Genomic DNA, 21175 nt, shown 5'->3' with positions numbered 1-21175 from the left:
CCACCAGCTCTGCACACCTGCATAGCATCTTGATGGATTCCACAACTACCAGAACAGTCTTTCACTCTGAAAAGACTGCCATCCCAATTCTCTCACAGGACTGAAATGTACAAGAAATCTATGTTTTCTTAACAAACCTAACTCAGGCTAAAGAGCAATACAAATAATTGAGATATACCAAAAAAAAAAAAATGAAGGTCAATTTCAGCATTTTTAAAGCAAGCAAGAATGCAGAATGAAACAGAACCTTAAAGGACATTTCACTATTCACTGCCATTGTTCTAATGTTCACTCTTCTTGTTTAGCTTATTCCCAAGTGTAATTGTTAGGTTATGACAAAAGACACACCCACGTGGCAAGTGTATACTCCTCATGATTTTTTGTCAGCCTCCAGACCATTGTTTTGTGTTGCTTAACTGAAGTTTTATGAACTGTCAATAATTAGTCATACTATAATTAAGTAAATTAACTATACCCATTCAGTAAACATAAAAGGATATCTGAAACAACAACAGGTTTCTTCTTATCTGGACTAAATGGATCTTTCCTTTTTTTCCTAGACTGAAGTTCATCATTCCATAACTCTAAGGAAACAAAAAAAAAATGCTGCTATTTAATTTTTTTTTAATAGTACAAAGGTCTACAAGTTCAGCATCATCAGGAAAAAGAGACCTACACATTTAAAATATATTTTAGCACTGCTACCACATTGACCAGCTGGTGTTATTTAGATTTCGAATGGATGTCCATTAATAGCATCAATCAAAAGCAGGGTGGAGAAGAAATAACTGGTGAAGTTTTGCAGTTGAGTGTTTAAACAGTATCTCTGACTTGCTTCACTTTAACTCATCATCAGCCAAAGGCTATGACAAATATATTAAAAATATACAAAGTATGCAAATATACAAATCCAGCAAAATGGTATAACAAACAACAGTCTTTAAAGCCACTAACTGTCAGCTCCCCTCACTCATCACTCAGATATTTAATTATTTGGGGACTTCCAGTGGTAATGGCGGCGTGAGAAGTCTCCTCTAGGAAGGCTCCGGAGGACACTTACGGCTTGTGGAGACGGGGGTAGAAGGGGTAAGGTACCTCTACCCAGAAGATTCTCCCTCTCTTGAAGTGGGAGGCAGAGGGGCTCGGCAGAAATCCCCCTAGACCCATAACGAAGCGACTTTTAGCCCAGCGATTTGAGGGCTGGGAAGCGCGCGGGGGCTCGAGCAGCCACGTCCGCAAGCAGAGGTGTCTCAAGCCGCGGCTTGAAGACAGAGGCGCCGCTGCCACTTTACACTAATTTGTGGAGAACTTACTTGAAAGAAAGAAACCTATCTTGGAGGACACTTTCTGCAGGAGGATCCAGCCCCACAAGCTTGAAGCTTGGTGCAGAAAGAAGCCGAGTTGCCGGTCTTGAAGGAGTCCAAAAAAAGAGTGGAACACTGCTTAGTGCAGACCTGCTCTGCTTCCCCTTTCTTTCTGTTTCTCTTCTATTTTACTTTGCCTCCCCTTCCCTCCCCTCTCCCCCTCCACCCTCTTTTTCCCTGGCTCCCTTTGTCTTTTTGTACGTGTGTCTCCTACAGGTGCTGTACGAAGACCAGGGAGACTCTGGTAAAGCGGGAGACAGCCCAAGGAGGGAAGCGAGGAGACTCGGCGTGGAGGAGAGGCGAAGGGAGAGGAAACACTAACCAGAAGCAACTCTAAAGCAACTTTAAGACAACCTTAAATTCAAAGAAGCTTTTTGAGAGTAAGTTGAGGAAAGGAGGAAATACAGGGGTGGTATCTGCTCAGACAACATTGAAGGGAAGGAATACCAGAGGGGAAACCTGTAAGCCGGTCTAAGGAATAGTGGAGAAAGAAGACGAAAATGGCGGCCATGCGTATCTAGAGCGTCTGAACTTGTGAGCGGGAGGGAGAAGAGGAGACAAGGAGAAACAAGAAATTCCCCTACTTGATCCCCAAACTTCATTTCTGGGACTTTTACAACCAATCAAAGCTATATAAACTAAGGGAAGATCTGTAAGAAAACTTAACTTTTATCTTCAATTTTGTTGGAAACTAACCTGTTTCCATTCACTGTTACATTTACTGCAATATAGTATCTATTCTTGTATTCATTAGTATACATATCAGTGTATCAACTCTAGTCTTAAAAACAAAGTTTACTGTAAAGCTTAAATGTAATGAAATGTGATTGAAGGGTGGGGAGATGGGGAAAACTGCTGGTGGGAAAGACTTAGGTTAAATCAACCATACAACTTTTTAACTGTCGTCTGGTTTGTGTTAATTAACCTATATATTTTTATTAATCAAGCTTGGCTCTCCTTCCCCCCCCTCCCAATCCGTACTTTTTTCTTTTTTCTTTTCTCCTTCTCCCTTTTCTCTGCTTTTTTCCCCTTTTCCTCTTCCTTCTGCCTTTAGCTGGAGTTATATTGGCAAAGATTTAATAGGGTTTTTAAAACAAATCCCTGATCTTACAAATGGGTTCTGTACGTAATTAAAATAAGTAACAAAGAGATCTATTTAACCCCCGAATCTAATTTAACTTAGGCTACCATATTAACGGCCCTCTGTTTAACATATTAAGGAAATTTGAATTAAATTAAACTAGATTAAACTAAACTAAATTAAATAAAATTAAATTAAATCAAAATTAAAATAAATTAAATCAAATTAAATTAATTTAAAATAAATCAAACTAAATTAAGTTGGACTGAACCAAATCAAATTGAATCAATTCAAATCAAATCCAATCAAATAGGAAAGGTTTGTTTTGTACTTTTAAGTTGCTATAAAATAAACTTTTAAAAATTAATTAACGAACTATCTATATAGTAACCATTTGATAATACTTATATTGATGGATTGACTGAATAACGTTTATATCAAGAGGCATTATCAAAGTGGGTGCTACAATCTAATTTAAGTATAGTCGATAACCTTTGCTATCGTCCTTTACTACCAATTTCTATTCTCCCTTCTTCCCTCACTCTTTAAGATGGCGTCAGGGACACGCAAAGCCTTAGCCTCCAATCAAGGATTATTAACAAACCAACGCAGACCATCGATGGAAAACACATCCAAATCTATGGATTCATTTGAGACCATGATGGAGGAAATGAAAAGGCTGCAGGCCGAAACAAATGCAAATATTTTTAGATCAAGTGAAGAAATAAAATGTGAATTTAAAATGGAAATGAGTGAAATGCGAAAATGTTCGGACAAATTAACTGAAGACATGAGTAAGGTAAATGGGAGGTTGAAGAATTTAGAAACACACTCAGGGAAAATGGAAAAGAAGATCGTGGAGGTAAAGAACGAAATATTAGAGGACCAAGGACAAATTCTTAAACTACAAGTTAAACAAAGGGAAAACTGCCTTAAACTGAGAGGCCTGCTCGAAAAACCTAACGAAAATCTTTACGTAGAACTAGCGCCAATTCTTGCAAAATTTGTTGGAGAACCTGAAGCCCAATTCCCTTGGGAGCTGGACCGTATCTACAGAATAAACTCCCATATAGCTAAACAAAGGAAATTGCCCAGGGACGTAGTCGTTTATTTTGTGCGGAAGCAGACACGAGATCTGGTCTTACAACAAAGCTATAAAGCCAAACTTTTAGTCGACGGTAAAGAAATTTTGATTTTAAAAGACATTCCCGGGAAGATCCTATGAAGGAGGAAGGACTACAACTTTTTAACTGACAATTTGAAGAAATATGGGATCCTCTTCAAATGGGAGGAGATTGAAGGAGTTCAGGTCTTTTGGAAGCAGAAGAAAACAAGAATTAACTCAGTGGAAAAAGCTAGAGATTTTTTAGAAGAAATTCAGAAGGACTTGGAGAGGGAGGGGGGAGGGGAGAGGGGAGGAGGGGAGTAGCAAATGAAAGACCACAGACTAGACGAGACATTACCTAAGAGGAAAATGTGTCAGAATCCTATCTCCCCGCCCAAACTAAATTAAACCAAATTAAATCAAACCAAACTAAGAGGTTTTTATCACTTTCAAATCATAATACACTTAATGGAACATTATTTAATGTAATAGAAAGCTTGGATTATCCAATATCTCTGATTTGTTTGTTTTTTCTGTCCTTTAATTGATACTTCACTTAATAAAACTTTAATCCTTTCTCATTTTTACGGTATACTGTCGTACTGGCATTCCATTCACTCGTTACATTATATAGTAGTGATAAGTAATGAAAATCTTATCTTGGAACATAAAAGGCCTCAATTCACCTCAAAAAAGAAATAAAGTATTTCTCTTTTTGGAAAGAAATCAATCAGATATTGTCTGTTTACAAGAATCTCATATAAGAACCAAAGATGTTAGGCTGATTAGAAACAAAAAATTGGGCAAAGAATATATCTCTTCCATTAATCAAAGTAAAAGAGGTGTCATCTTCTATATCAAAAATCACACAGAATCGAAAGAAATTCTCAATGACAAAGATGGCCGCTATTTGGGAATAGAAATCTATTGGAAAGGGAAGAAATGTCTTCTGTTAGGTATTTACGGTCCCCAAGACAATAAAAATAAATTCTATAATAAATTGCAAAAGACACTAATGGACTTAGACTATGAGAACATATTGGTAATGGGAGATTTTAATGGGGTAATCCAGCCCAAGATAGACAGATCTTCAGGTAAACATATCAAAGATACGCAGGGGAAATTACCAAAAAGTTTTTTTGAATTGATGGGAAATTGCGGCATGATTGAGGTATGGAGACACTTATATCCCAAAGAGAACTGTTTTACTTTCTTTTCCGACAGACACCAATCACTATCAAGGATAGACATGTTCCTGGTAACTCAAAATCTGCTAATAGAGGTCAAGAAAATGGAGATATTAAATAGAACTATTTCAGATCACAATCCCATAACTTTAAATTTGAATGATTGTAACAAGATCAAGAATTGGTATCTGAACGAAGAACTATTGAGAGATGAAAAAATTGTAGGAGAATTTAAAACAATGTTCCAGCAATTCCTAAAAGAAAATAAAGACAAAGAAGTTCAATTATCTACAGTATGGGATGCGGGTAAGGCAGTGATCAGGGGCTTTTTTTCACAATGGAACATAAGAGTCCAAAGGGAAAAAAAAACAGAAGATAACGAAACTTAATAATTTGCTTAAAGATAAGGAACAGGACTTACAGAAATTCCCGAGAGATAAGAAAACCCAAAGAGAAATTAAAACGATAAAGAAACAATTAGAATTGGAAGCAACGGAAGAACTAAACAAAAGACTTAAATTAACGAAACAGAGGTGCTTTGAACACGCAAATAAAACCGGGAAATGGCTAGCTTACAAATTGAAGAAGGAAAAAGAAAAAAAAGCCATAAATAGAATCAACTCAGGTAAAGGAATAGTTACCCAGCAAGAAGAAATCAAAAAAGTTTTCGTCGAATATTATCAAAATCTCTACAAAGAAAATCAAAAAGATCGAGAAGAAATCAGAAAATATGTAGCCTCATCAAGTATTGGAATTTTAACAGAAAACCAAAGGTCACAGTTAAATCAACCAATACAGATACAAGAAATTTGGGATGCAATCGATTCTAGTAAGCTAGGGAAATCACCAGGAAATGATGGATTGACGGCAAGATTCTACAAAACATTTAAATTTGAACTGGGACCCATTTTACAAGAAATTATGAACAAAGCTTTAGATGAGGCAATACCAAATTCCTGGAAAGAAGCGGAGATAATCATGCTCCCAAAAGAAGGGAAAAATAATTTGGAACCAATGAACTATCGCCCAATCTCACTCCTAAATAATGATTACAAAATTTTTGCCACAATTCTAGCAAACCGTTTGAAAACCTGCCTTAAAGATACAATTGATAAAGACCAAAGGGGATTCCTTCCACATAGATTTATGAGAGATAACTCAAGAATTTTACTAAACATCTTGGAATATTATGAGCGTCATAATGATAAACAATTGGGACTACTGTTTATTGATCTAGAAAAAGCCTTTGACTCGGTGAATTGGTATACCCTTGTAGAAGTGTTAAAGAAAATTCAAGTTGGATCAAATTTTATTAATTGGATTACTAAAATATATAATGACCAAAAAGCTCAAATCAGAATAAATGGTGAAAAATCTAAATTTATTGATATAAAGAGGGGTACAAGGCAGGGTTGCCCACTCTCTCCCCTTTTATTCTTATTAATAATGGACCTGTTATTAAAAGAAATTAAGTCAAATGACCAAATAAAAGGTACAAAAATCAAAAACCAGAGTTATAAAACCAGAGCCTTTGCAGATGATCTGATTTTATTTATGGAAGAACCGACTGGGAATATAGAATCGGTTATGGAAACTTTGGACAAATTTGGCGCAATGACAGGCTGCAAAGTTAATAAATCAAAATCAGCTTTTCTAATTAAGAATATGAGTGAGAGAGAACAGAGGCAACTGGAAGATAAATCAGGCATTAAAATTGAGAAGAAAGTGAAATATTTAGGTCTTCAGATTTCAAATAAATTAAACAGTTTATTTGAAATCAATCATAAAAAAGTTTGGGCCAAAATAAAGCAAGATTTACTCAAATGGAACAAACTAAATTTATCAATTACAGGAAGAATTGCCAGTATAAAAATGATGGTATTACCTAGAATTTTATTCCTGTTTCAAATGCTCCCTATTATTACATCCGACAAACCATTTAAGGAATGGGATAAGGATCTGACGCAATTTATTTGGAAGGTTAGGAAACCCAGAATCAAGTACAAAAACTTGCAAGATCTGAAAAACAAAGGAGGATTAGGCTTACCAAATTTTAAACTATATTTTGAAGCCTGTGGACTTTTGTGGCTTAGAGAATGGATACTGTTGGAAAATCCTAATCTTCTAGAAATTGAAGGGGATGGTAATAACTATGGTTGGCATGCCTATCTAATCTATGGGAAAGACAAATCAAACAAATCTTTCAAAACACATTGTATCAGAAATTCCCTTATTAAAATATGGAACAAATATAAATTAAGAGCTTTTCAAAATATTGAGGGCTGGGTTTCACCCCAAGAGGCATTTTATAGAAAGGAAATGGTGATAGACTGCAAGTGGTTTAGATATAGGGATGTTTTGGAGAAAAAAGGAGATGAAATATTCTTGAAATCAAGGGAACAACTGAACAAAGAGGGTTGGAGAATCAATTGGTTTGCATATAGTCAAATTGTTTCAAGATACAAAGAGGACCTTAAAGAACACAAAGTAGTAATAACGCAAGGGAACTCAGAATTAGGAAAACTCTTGCTGGAAGACAACCTGAAACTAATTGGGAAAATTTATAAAATTTTACTATCTTACGAGCTAGAACAAGAAACAGTGAAAGAGAGCATGATTAAATGGGCAAAAGAGATAGGCCACCCAATATCTCTACAACAATGGGAGATCTCTTGGAAAAACAATTACGAATTCACAGCGTCACAGAACTTAAGAGAGAACTACTACAAAATGCTTTATCATTGGTATATAACTCCAGCTAAAATGGCAAAAATATATAAAGTTAATAATAATTTATGCTGGAAATGTAAAAAGGAAATAGGAACTTTCTATCACTGTTGGTGGGGGTGCAAGGAGGCCAAGAAATTTTGGAAATCAATAAGTAATCAAATTGATCTCATAATGGGGGGAAAAATACAACTGATACCGGAAACAATGTTGTTAGGCATCGTGGACGATAAGGTGAAGGGCAGTGAAAGGAAAATCCTATACTATTTAATCACATTAGCTAGAATAACCTTTGCCCAGAAATGGAAGAATGCAAATTGCCCGGTGATAGAAGACTGGATATTAAAATTGTATGACGCTATTATGATGGACAGATTGACACAGACACTCAATAATATTGGTAAAAAGCAGAGAGAGGATGAATGGGAGAAGGTAATCAAGTTTTTAGAATTAAATTGGGGAGAGATAGCAGTAATATCACTCAAATAAGAGATCCAGACTCGGCTAGCATTAAGGAATATCTGCAATTGGTGAAATTTTAATACTAAAGGGATTTGGGATCCACTAACTAGGTACATCTACAGAAAGTCAAGAATCATGAAGAAGACAGGTAAAGAAGATAGGAGGAAGTCAATATATGTGTGTATTGTCAGGATGAGAGGAAAGTATGACTGGGAAGTAGAATAAAGGAGGACTGAAGTATAGGAAGAGAAGGTAAGGGTAGTAAGAAGTAGTTGAAGGGGTATGTAAGTGTGGAAGGTTCGAGTAGGTAGTTAAATATAATAGAAGGAAGATAAGGAAAGTAGAATAGGATAGAAGATACAGAAAGAAAAAGAGAAGTGAACTTAAGAAGGAAGTAACAAGGAGAGGATGAAAGAAAGATAAAGAGTGGGGAGGTAGGATGGTTTGGTATGAAATTATGGGAGAATATAAATCTGAAACAATCTGTATTAATCGATAAAGAAAAATTGTAAACAATTGTAATTAAGTTGTATGTTTGAGTTGGTATTATTGTATGATATTGTATTATTGTATCTTAGTATGTTTTTAATAATAAAAATTTAAAATTTTAAAAAAAAAGATATTTAATTATTTGTTCCCAATCTTGTATATATTTATTTGTACTTTCCCAATTTCAGCAGGCATATTATTTTATCCATTTTGGCCATATCTATCAATTTGATTAACCACTGAACTGTTGGAATTTCTCTATTTTTCCATACGTGGGCACATAAGGTCCTAGTGGTGACATGTAAAATATTATTTTTCCATTTTGTTTTAAAATTTTCTGTTCTGTTATTCTTAAAAAGTGCAATTTGGGATTCATTTGAAACTTTATTTTAAAAATATTTTCTCTATCATTTGATGATTTGAAGCCATTTTTTTGCTTTCAAGCGCATTCATCAAGTATGATAGAAAGTACTTGTTTCTATCTTACACTTCCAACATTTACCGTATAATTTCTTATACATTTTAGATTAATTTTTCTGGAGTGAGGTACCACCAATAGTGCATTTTGTATAAGTTTTCTTGAATACTTTAACTTGAGGTATATTTTATTTTATTTTTTTTTCCAAACTTTTCCCCATTTTTCCAGTTCAATTACATCTCCAATATTTTGGACCCACTTAGTAATCCTTTATTAATTCCTCCTCCATGTCCCATTGCAAAAGTATGACATATAGCTTTGAAAGTACCTTTTGATAAATCTTGAAGACAATTTATGGCAACTTTTATCTAACTCTTTCTAATATCTTTGCAGCCACAGCAAAAATTGTCACTTTGTCTCTTACACTGCTGTTGGTATTTTCTCAAAAGAAACTGAATCACTTCTAAAATAGAATTCCCACTTCGAAAGGTTTCAAAAATCACTTGTCTTGGGTTGCTATAAAAGTAGTAGACAATATAGCATCTAACACTGGCCATGGATACACAGGCTGATTTCAAATGGCACCTTACTGAAGTGTTTGTCTAGAACTACAGTTGGCAGAATTTGAAATCAGTTTAATTTAACTCAAATTTTGCTTTTATAATATGGTCTAATTTTCTATGTTGGCACAGCAAATTTCCCCAGAAACTGGCAAAAGGTTAATATCCATATTGTATTTCCTTTGCTCATCCTAATGTCAGAAGATTTAACCATTTTCCATCATTATCACTATCATCACCACCACCATCTTGCACAGCCAACCAGCTGTTTCTAACTGGAATTCTGGACTATCAATGATTCATATTCTATGCAAGAATGCAGGTTATCAGTGAGGGATCATCGAATAATTTGATATGTTCCAGTCCATGCTGGTTGTTTTACCAGAGATAAATCTTAATTCAGTATTTCTCTCTGACTATCTAACAAAGCCATATGTGCTTCCAACTGTATATTGGGGGAGCCTTCCAAAGCTTTTGAAAAGTTTTAGAAGGATCTTTCCATCTCAAGGCTACTGCCTAATGCATTTGCTGTTCTCCTCTAAGAAATGCACCCTATGCTATAGGGACAAGTGTTGACTGCTGCTCCTAGGAAAAGCTTTAGAAGTCTCCTCTAACGTGTAATGGGGACAGATTCTTGAACAGAAATCATTTTTATAAAATGAAATCATGAGAAATTGCCTTTGATATTTTTTAACCTAGCTTTGTGTGCATCTCTATTTTCTAGTTATTGAAACTACATACACCACCACCACCTTTTTTCTGTGAAAGTTGACTGCCATACTTGAGGCTCCACTTAAGACCTGAAGGGAGAAACTTGAGACTTGGAAGAGAAAAACTTGAATATATCCCTGGCTATGTTAGAATATCAGGGAAGAAACTACTGGAATACATGAAAACCAGATTAGTTACAACTTCCCATAAAGCTCTCACAGCCGCAGCCCTGAACTATGGAACAACTTGCCGGAAGAGATCCGCCTTATTACTATACTGGAAGCCTTTAAGAAGGCACTTAAGACAGATCTCTTCCGGCGGGCCTATCCATTTGATCTGCTATAATTGATCCTAAAGAACACCCCCGCTTCCGACTCAATAGTATGGGAACAGACGACGATTAGATATTTTAATGATTGGTAGCAATATTGCTGACCGTTTTATTGTTTGTATTTTTAGATAACATTGTATTTGCATTTTGTATTGTTGAATTATTTGTTGTAATCCCACCTTGATCCAAAGGGAGAGGTGGGAAATATAAATAAAATTTATTATATTTATTATTATTATTATTTCTCAGGAATTATTCAAGTGTGAAATTCTCACATGAACAACAGGTTGGACTAAATGCCCTCCGGAGTCCCTTCCAATTCCCTAGTTTTATGATTCCATGAACTAATGTAATTCATTATTTGCTGCCTATAATTAGTTCAAGTTATTTATAGCATCAACCAATAGAAAACAGAGATGAGTTTAAATCTATTCTCATTATGACTCTTCAAAGTGGTGGTGGGTTTTAACAAACACACCTGGAAGGCGGCCGCTTTTTACTACTTTAAAAAAAAAAGGCCCTTCTAATGGTAGATGGAGAAGGGCTCTGGCTGTTACCAGCAGTGCTTAAGGAATGAACTGCTACCCTATTAAAAAAATAAGCAGCTCCCTCCCATAGTCATAAAACAAGGTGAACTGAGATTTGATTTTTTGCCTGCAAAGTTGGTACACCTGGGGCTTATGACAGTGTAAATAATTTTTCCAATGTTACATATCCAGTACCTGTGAAATATCTGCCAAATGGTGCAAGCCCCACCCCAGCACCTTCCACAGCTTCTAAGCTGTCCTCCTCTCAACACACTCTCTATGCCTTTGATCGCAGCATAAGCATGTTAGCAGAACTTTATGCTTTGCCAGTTTCAAATGAGATTTGTACATTTCAGTAGAGTTACTAAAAGATAGGAGTGGCAAACCCAAGATCTAATTGTCAACAAAAATGAGACGGCTGACCATCTGCCTCAGGGAGATACTGTATTCCAAGGACAAACCTGAAAGTGTGTGGGGAGAGGGATTGTTCTGCATCCTGAGATGACAGGGTTGCATCTGGCAATTTATTGATCTGGACATTCTTCTATGCATTCACCCTCCACAAGCACTTAGTTACCTGAGGTAATGTCAATGCTATGTCGGTCTTCTTCAAGCCGTCTGATTTTCTCTTCCAGCTCACTCTGAACAGTGTCATACAACAAGAGCTTTTCACTCTGAAAGGCAAAGTTAACAATGTAGTCAAACATAAGCCAGCTGAAAGCATGCACTACATCTTCTTCTGGATTGGACACTCAAGATCTGTGCAAGCAGCTTCCTAAACAAAGGCCTTATGTACAAGATAGATTCTTTCATTATAGGTCAGAGCACAAGCAGCAATGTGGAAATGCTGGCATCTGATACTATGAAGAAAGGTCATCACTTCCGTTACATGAAGCAGATGCAAAATATACAAACAGGGGGCACATCTTTTTGCAGAAGATTCAAGTGGGTATGTAACACTGCAAGAGGGATGCGTTACAAGGCAAAGAGAGGAGTCTTTCTACAAATTGTTTTGAATCTGCAAAGCACACGTTGTAGACTGATACATGAGAAAAAGAACCCTCATGGTGAGTAAATAAGAGACGTATACGAGATGAATGTAACCAAAATACCCAGCCCTCTCAAATTGTTTAAATTGATTTTAATGTATGATGCTCACAGATTTTTAGATAGGATAAGTATTTTTTAATGATGGAGATTTTACTCCCAGAATACCTGGTTTTACTTTCTGAATGACATACAGCATACTCAGTCCTTGGGATTTTTAACTTGGGGGGGGGGGATTGTACCCTTGCAATTTTCTGAGTTTTCCCAAGCATGCAAATAGGTTCCTTCTTGGCTTCTTTTCTCTTAATGCCAGGCAAGGAACAGTGCTATTTTATTACGGTGAGCTACTACTGTGGGCTATTATTTATTAATTAAAATATTTACAGCCCACCCTCTATCCTAAGATTTCTGGCTGGCTTATAATAAAGTCAGTTTTAACAATTTAAAATTCATAGCAATACAACTCACTTAAACATTATAAAAACATGTTAATGAATTGAATAATTGAACAGTTAAAACACACGTATTCAGTTAAAATGCATCTAAAAGCATGCACCACCACTGGGGGGAATGAGGTGGGGCCATCTACAGATGCTCCAATCTGCAGGTGGCAAGCTTGGGGAAAAGGAGAGCTGACTGTATTACAATAACTATCAGTATGCACCATGGGAGTTGGGAATTATATAACTGTGTTAGAGACCAAGGTTCGGTTCCCAGGTCAGTCATGAAACCCACTGGGTGACATTGAGCAAGTCACATGGTCTCAGCCTCAGGGGAAGGTAATAGTAAACCTCCTCTGAACAAATCTTGCCAAGAAAATACCATGATAGGGTTGCCTTAAGTCAGAAATGACTCGAAGGCACATAGCAACAAAACCTTGTTTTGAATCAATACTTTTTGATTTTCAGGGCTTTGTGAAACTTTTGTATTCAGTTCTTCCTGGCTCCTCCGAGTAGCTTAGTGTACACCTAGTAAGTCAAGTATTTCAAGATCAAACAATTACATCTTGAAACTGAAAGTCTATACAAAGGATACAGCAAAAATATGATTCAGGAGGGATTACAGAACTGAAACACATCAGTCACCTGTCCTACCACCACTCTAAACGTAAAGAAGTTGTTTTGGCTTTTTGCGCCTTCATGTCATTTCTTACTTGCGGCAACCCTAAGGCTAACCTATGATAGTGTTTTGGGGCCTGAGAGTGTGTGACTTGCCCAAAGTTACCCAATAGGATTCAATAGCCAAGTGGGGAATCGAACCCTCGTCTCCAGAGTTATAGTCCAACTCTCAAACCAATGTTGGCTCTCATACAAAAATTAGCTGGAGCTATTTAGTTCATCTGCCTTCCCAGTGTAAAACTCAGTACAAAAATACGATGCTTAGTTTTCAATTGTAAACAAAGATCCCATTAAGCTGATTAAACAGGTTTCCAGCATATCTTTCAAGGCACACCAATAGTGAAAGCACTGCTCTACAGTTTTTATGGATCATAACCACATCTATGTTCAAAAATATTTGTCAGCTCCCCAGTTTGATTTCATATATTTCCTCATACATTAGCCCCAACAATTACAGACAAATGAAACCAGATCAGGATAAAAACAGTACCTCACAGTGTTGGCGGGAGGCTTGAATTTCACATTCATATTTGTTTTTCACAGACTCTAAACAGAGCTCTCTGTAGATACCTACAAACAAATAATTTTTTGTTTAAATTTTTTAAGAGACAAAAATAGGACCACAGACCTCAGTGAACCTGGCAATGCATTTCTCACTCCATAAGCTACAGCATATTAAACTCTGAACAGATTCAAAAGGCAAACATCTGATGTAGAAAGAAGTCTCATTCCTATATTAATATGTCTAATGCCTGGACAAGTAAAATTCTAACCCTATAGAAAAAATCTCCACAGGTTTTAAAGCATCCTGTATTTACTCAAGCAATGTGCAGAAATCTATAGAGCAAAGGCGGGAAATTGTGGTCCTCCAAATGCTCTAAACTGCAATTCCTATCAGCTCTAGGCCCAGCATAAGGATTATGGAAGTTGCAGCCCAACAATACCTGAAAGGCCACAGTTGCCCACCCCAGTTATACTCCTTAATGAATCTTACCCACAAAGAATGCTTGCAGTTATTACTGATATGACAGCATTGTTGTTGCTGTGTTCCTTCAAGTCATTTCTGTATAAGGCAAACCTATAACAGGATCTTCTAGTGTGTGATTCACCCAAAAGCACCCAGTGGGTTTCCATGGCTGAGCAAGGAATTGAACCAGAATCATAGTCCAATGCTCAAATCACTACACCACACTTATTTAAATTAATATCAACACAGTTTTCAGTAGTGCTATAGCAAAACGGTATTTCACAGCTGGCTGGATGCTAAGGGGAAACAGATTAAGCCTAGTGCTAGCAAAAAACTATTTTCCCTAGAAGAAGACTCATCTTCAGGGATGTTTTTTTTATATTTATATTTGGCATTGTTGGTGTTAACTACCCTCGAGTCGATCTCAACCCATGGCGACCCTGCTGATGAGACATCTCCGAGACCCTCTGTCCTCCTCTGCTCAACTCATGCAAACTCATGATCTCTTTAATAGAGTCTATTCATCTTGCATGCAGCCTTTCTCTCTTTCTACTTCCCTCTACCTTTTCTAGAATTACTGTTTTTTTCCAATGATTCATGTCTTCTGATGATGTGTCCAAAGTACGACAACTTTAGTTTTGTCATCTTGGCTTCTAAGGAGATTTCTTGCTTGATCTGCTCCAGGACCCATTTGTTGGTCTTTTTGACTGTCCACAGAATCCTTATTTTTGGAATCCTTAGATTTGGCATAATAAAGCATTTATGTGTATTTTGTATTAATATTTGGGATAATAAACCATTTAATAATGTATGAGCTGTAGAGATTTGTTCAATGATATCCCTATGCACTGCTGGTCCCCAAAGCTAACTCTTTCAAAAGAGCCCCTCAAGTTATCTCACAAGCTACACATGCCCCTTCTAAAAACCCAAACTCAAGCATGCTTCAGAGAAAACCTCCAATGCAGCATGAGAAGATACTAGCTAGGAAATCAGTAAAAATCCTAGGTGCACATGTGCAAGATACTGAAGATATCTCTATATCTTCAGCTGTGGCTGAAACCACAACATTTAGCAATGTTTATAAACAGTTTACCATTTGAAGGTTCTCCCTCAGCTCCAGAACTGCTTTTTAAAATGTGTATCCACAGCACAATAGACATTTGATACACAATCTGAGGAGACTACAAATCAAAAACTGTGTTTCTAGCTTCAGTGAGAACTACAGAGAAAGTCTGCTTTATATGTCTATGGCTGATGAGAAACATAAATGTGGCTTCATAAAATATGTATTTATTTTATGTGACTCTACTAAGCTCTTATAAATCCAGTTATGAAACTATTACTTCACTCTGGTATGAGTCTACCACACTTACCCTGATCCAATACCATCTGATTTTGGAAGCTAAGCAGGGTCAGGACTGATTAGTACTTGGACAGAAGGCAAGTATGAAACAGCATGTAGGGACAAGGAAAGAATCCCCCTCTCCCTTAAGACCGTGGATAATTAATGTCACATAAGAGTTGACAAAGCTAGGCAAGTTTAAAATGCCATAGGTTATGCTGCTGGAAATGAGAGGATTGGACCTTTGTGCTTCTCCCATCAATACTTCAACCCTGCCCTTCTTAATCCACAGTTGCCCATTCCACGTGAACCAGGAAACTGTATATTCATGTTCAACAACCATCACTTGATTTATACCCTGCCTTTTCCCCAAGACTGGGGCTCCACAATGATTTTAAACTTTGGTTGAATGCTTATTTAAGATTGTATTCAGTGAATGCACATACAAAGCCACAGTGCTTTGGACACAGTACCTTTGGACACAACTGGAAACTAAGATCATAACTGTATTAGCTAGTGTAACTACGCCTGTGGCGATGGTGGTGGTGCAGGAGAGACAGTATATGCAGCAGCCCATCACTGTAGCACCATAAGGCAAGGCAAGGGAGAGGACAGCAGAAAAAGCTATTTCTATCAGGAAAAGAAACTGTCCTGCCAGCTGCCTGCAAGGCACCTTCCCTTTGTGACTGAGGTGGTTTTAATTGCCATCCTACCCACCACTATGCACCCTTCAAGATGGTGCTGACGTAATCAACAGAATCCTGGCCTAAGACAGCAGAAGCCAGATGTCAAAGCCAACAGACAAGGAGAGGTTGGTGGGAGGTGAAAAATGGTAAACTAACATTCATTCTGAGTTTAACAAATTAGTTTATTATGCAAGGTAGAGTCCATCGGAAATGGCTCTTTGGGCAGTGAAGCCATAAGAACAACTGAAAACATATACAACATGTGTCCTTACGTCTCTAGGACACAGAACAAGCCTGCATCCTGGTATAGACCTCCATCTCTACCCTACCAAAAAGCTTACTAGAAGTTATGAAAAGAAGCATTTGAGAGTTTAAAATGAACAGATTTAAATGTTTTTGTTAGCATTTCACTTCTACCCAGGCCCTGCAGGATGCACCTAATTGAGTCAACAACAACCACTTCATGCACTTACCTGCCACTTTTGTTCGGATTTGCATGTTTTCTTGCAGAGCTGCCAGTGGTTCCAAGTACTCTGGTGCCTTTCCCGCAATGACCTCCTGCAGTTTTGCATCCACTTGGCTTAATCTCTCCTTGTAAAGTCTTAACATAATGAAGATGAAGATGGAGTGCATTATATTAAAAACACGCAGAGAACAGTGTATATTAACATTTCTAAGAACCCCTTTCCCCAGTTGCCACTGGCCATAACTCAGCAAATCATTAAGCCTGTCGAGACAGTAGAAATTAACCATAGTTAAAAACAGACTGTGCTGTACCATAAGCTATGCCCATTTACACATCATTTTGGTTGGATCCAGATTTAACACAAGGATAGCTGGAAAAGCTCCTTCTCCCTGAGAATGGCATTTGATCCAGCAGAGGGATTGTCCTGGTAGAATGAGATGTGGTGGTGAGTCATCCTTTTTACTGTAGTGACTTGACCCTCTCAAAACAAAACAAAACAAAACCCAACTCTAAGAGAGCATAAATAGCTCAGGAATGCTATATAAATAGCTTCCAACTAGCAAGAGCATCCTTTGAGCAGAATTCTATTGAGAAGATGCTCCTGCCACAAACAAACAAAGTCTAAATCTAAGCCTATGGCTGAACTACTGCATCAATGAGTCAAAGTGCAACTTTATATTCATGGAGCTGTACCTTGGTTATGCTGTATATCATGTGCCTTCAAGTCATTTCAATCTTATGGTGACCCTTAGGTAAACCTCACCAAGGTTTGTTCAGAAGGAGTTTGCCATTGCCCACCTCTGAGACTGAGACAGTGTGACTTGCCCAAGAGACCTAGTGGATTTTTATGGCTGAGTGGGGATTTGAGCCTTGGTCTCTTGGAGCCCTAGTTCAACCCTCAAACCACAATATGATGTTTGTTGACTCTCTTTGATTCTGCTAGACCATCTTGTTAAAGATGCAACGATGTACCAACATGCAATCAATACTCCGTGTGCAACAATGCACAATGATGTGCAATGGCACCATATGGATAATTCTACCTTCAGCTGAATATGGACTCAGCTAGGGAAGTACAACTGCATATGTAAGAATTTACAAACTGATAAGATGCCAGCCAGTTACTTGAGGCTTAGCAGTTGGTCTCAGGCAGCAGACATCATCAAGTGTCATCAGTGGGAATGGAAGTTTCATTCATTTATTTTCTTGGGTTTTTTTTTGGGGGGGGGGGGGGTTGTTTGTTTGTTTTGTATTTATTTATTTATTTTTGTTCTTTCAGGTAGGAAGATGCATTTGTGAGATTTTCTGCGTTAAGACTCAATCTAACTTGCCTGCTTATGGATATTTACACCTGGACTTGCAAAGTTAGGAAGGTATCATTTGCCACTTTGCAACACCTGGGCAACACCTGGAAATTAGATTATATGCATCTTCTAAGAGCAGAATCCTTTTTGAAGCATAAGGCAGATTGTGAATTTAAGCCTACAACAGAATTATCTGAGATATTTTCATGTGATCATTGTAATGTCATAGACTGGTGTTGGAAAATGTTGTTTGGTTTATTGATTATATATTAAACCATAAGGTAAGAAGCTGTTGGGGGAGAGGAAAGTATAATCTGCTGTGTTATGTTTAACTTCTGTAAATAAAAAGTTGTTTTTGTTTTATACACATTTGGTTTCCAGAAACACTATCTATCAGAGATCATGGATTCAGACAACATGTCTGTAGTGGCAGCATTCAATATAGAGGGGTGGTATAACCTTCATAGGTATCTTGAGGGAATTTAGATGGTCTCACACAAGGGGGACAGGAGGAAGTCATTGCCACTGGTGGCAGAAGTAGAGATAAGGAAAGTCCTCACTCTTGATAATTGTACTGAACACTATGGAAGTCATCATATTTGATGGGTTAAAGGGTAGACAAGCCACATTTGACCACAGTGGTGTGATTGCCTGAGAGGAACTCTCACAACTGGTGCCACTGGTAGGTTTGCCCAAGTGGAAAATCCCACAATTGGTGAGACTTGAAAACTCCCACAGTTATACTACATGGCTTGTGTAAGGTAGCAATTGAGAATGTCTGTAGACATTCCCACAGCCCTACAGCATGGGTATAAACATATGTACCAAACTATTCAGACATAGAGCTGAAACCAGGAATGGTCTTCTGCTGAAAGGGCTCTGCTCATAGATGGTTGTCCACCTGATTTCCAGAGATTCCCTAGAACTATACTTCAGTCTATTAAACAGGGAACACAATTATCTGTAGACCATTTTAGCTGAGGGAGGTGTCATGGGGGCAATGAGCATGAAAACTCCCTTCTGCCTGCTTGGTTGCATACCCCTAATCTGGATCAACCCACTGCTTCCACGGAGTTTTAGTTCTGGTTGAACACAACTGTAGTTTGCAAAGTGCTACAGTTCAAAGGTGCTTTGCATGCAAAACCTCCCAGACTTGACATGCAGTATTGCCAAGCAGGACCAAGAAAGACTCCTGTGTGAAACCCTTGAAAGATATTGATTGGCAGTCAGTGCAGACAATATTAAGGCTGCAATCCTATACATAACAACTTTGCAGAAAGTCTCACTGAGCGCAGCAGAACTTATGGCTGAGTAAACAGGCACAAACTGTACAGTTCAATTGTATAAGTCAGTTTTAATTAGCTTCCAATTAATTTTTTTTAAATTGAAATTTTAAGGTGCATCAAGCAGAGATACGCGTGAAACAACAGCAAAAGGAGAAGCAGTTATACTCTGAGAATTAAGAAGCAGGGTGCTTCTGGGAACATGTTTAGCCCAAGAATTTGTTTGTATTGCTCCAGAACAAACCTTGCAGTTCTTTACCATATGATCAATTTTATGGTTTTTCTCCAAGTTTTCAATGTTCCATAAACCAGAATATATGACTTATATTTGGGGAGGAGCCTTCATGTTGTAGATATTCTTAAACAGCAGGAAGTCAGAAACATTTCCAATTTTACATTTGCAGATCCAGAGATCTGCTGGTAGATTCCAATCTGCCATACACACTCTTGTTTTACAGAACAAATGGGGAAAACTATGGGCTATATGTTGAACTGGCCCCCATGGACCAATGTTTTGGGGACAAAATGCCCCCAAATACACCCAACATCTTCTAGAAAGTTTATGGGGCACTTTCTTCACCTTTCTGACCTCCCGCTGTGCTATTTTAGACACACATCCTGTTGGATAAAAGACTTTTCCCAGCCCTAAAATGGCCCAGAACAAGGTGAAACTGCGTCCAACACCTGCTAAGGGTTCTGGGAGTATCTTTGAGCAAAAAACATTGGAAAGAATGCGGGGCGGGGGGGGGGGGGTTGGCACTCCAAGGCCCCTTTGGGGTTTCATATTGCCCCATAGCCCTGACAGTTGCCCACCCATTTCATATACAATGCAATAATAAGCCAGAATTACAAATAGAATGGAATGCAAAGAAAATGCTAAGTCACTATCTTACTTACTGGTCTTTAAGATCTGTAAATTGTTTTTCAAGATTGGACATCTCATCTAAACACTCCATTCTTCTTCTTTCGCAGTCCTCATCATCCATTTCTGAGAAGAGAATCAGGCTTTGTAAGAATACATCAGAAGAACTGGTTTCTCTCTTTAAACCTATTTTGCAGAATTTATGGCCACACTGATCAAATTAAGACAGCTAACGTTCTGAATGATGAGGCTGCAAGAAGTAATCTCTGACAGCCTTCTTAAACTGTTGAAAAACAGATCTAGCACATGAAATCAAAATCAAAGGTTGACTTCTTTTATATAATTCATCTTGGAAAGGAGCTCAACTTGCATTTGCTCAAGTTTTGCACTTCATCTCACAACAAAATATTTTAATATTTTAAAGTATAGTCTAAAAGGAGCCATGTTGTTAATATTAGATAAGGTATTGGCCTTGGTAAATAAATTCATATCAAGACAATTTTAAATCTCTCTTTTAATATTAATGTTTTTTCTGAAAAAGAACACATACTAAATGGTTGTATGAACACTGAAAGTTCTGTATAACAATTTGCTACTAAATAATTTACTTTATAAAACCTAGGACCAGGATCCTAGTACCGTGGTGCTGAACCTATGGCACACGTGCCATCTCTGGCACGCAAAGCTATTTTGGAGGGCACACGGAGAGACGGGAAGGCAGGGCCTCTTCCTCCTCTCCCCCCCACCTTCCCAGGCCTTTAGCTGTCTCCGGGGAAGTCCCACCCTAGAAGTTCTGCCCCTGGAAGGCAGACGTCCTGATCCCAGAGCATGGAAGTCCCAGCCCCTAGAAGTCCCACCCCCCCTGGAGGTTCCACCCCCAGCTCCAGGTAACACTTTGTGTTTGGGCACTCAGTCCCTAAAAGGTTCACTGTCCTAGGACACAACCCCATGTGCTGTGTAAAAAAGCCTGCTTAGAAACAAGACACAAACTAGAAGATAATTCAATTAAATATTTTAGTGTTCAACACTTTAAAGCAGCATAATTCTGATATGTAAATATTTACTTAGTGTGTGTGACCTGTTTGTAGCACTGGGCTGGAAATGCCATCAACAGAAACGCTTTCTAGAGTTCCTGGAC

At 37.7% G+C, this 21175-nt stretch overlaps 1 protein-coding gene across 2 annotated transcripts in view; it reads right to left on the bottom strand.

Annotated features, from left to right (window-relative positions):
- The window catches only part of LOC149314914 (breast cancer metastasis-suppressor 1-like protein), a 40320-nt gene that overhangs the window by 7878 nt on the left and 11267 nt on the right, over nt 1-21175 (bottom strand). For both annotated transcript variants that reach the window (XM_089522130.1, XM_089522131.1), the window contains exons 2-6: nt 20073-20163; nt 16596-16723; nt 13618-13697; nt 11540-11636; nt 501-584 (exon numbers count right to left, since the gene is read on the bottom strand). In XM_089522130.1, the coding sequence (XP_089378256.1) occupies nt 501-584; nt 11540-11636; nt 13618-13697; nt 16596-16723; nt 20073-20163 (480 nt within the window). The remainder of the gene's footprint in view (nt 1-500; nt 585-11539; nt 11637-13617; nt 13698-16595; nt 16724-20072; nt 20164-21175) is intronic.

Source organism: Sceloporus occidentalis, unplaced genomic scaffold (assembly GCF_023333645.1).
Source record: "Sceloporus occidentalis isolate IW3139 unplaced genomic scaffold, rSceOcc1.0.p SCAF_4, whole genome shotgun sequence".
NCBI classification, from domain to species: Eukaryota; Metazoa; Chordata; class Lepidosauria; order Squamata; family Phrynosomatidae; genus Sceloporus; species Sceloporus occidentalis.
Note: the sequence above shows the minus strand (reverse complement) of the source record. Positions and strands in the feature narration are given on the sequence as shown.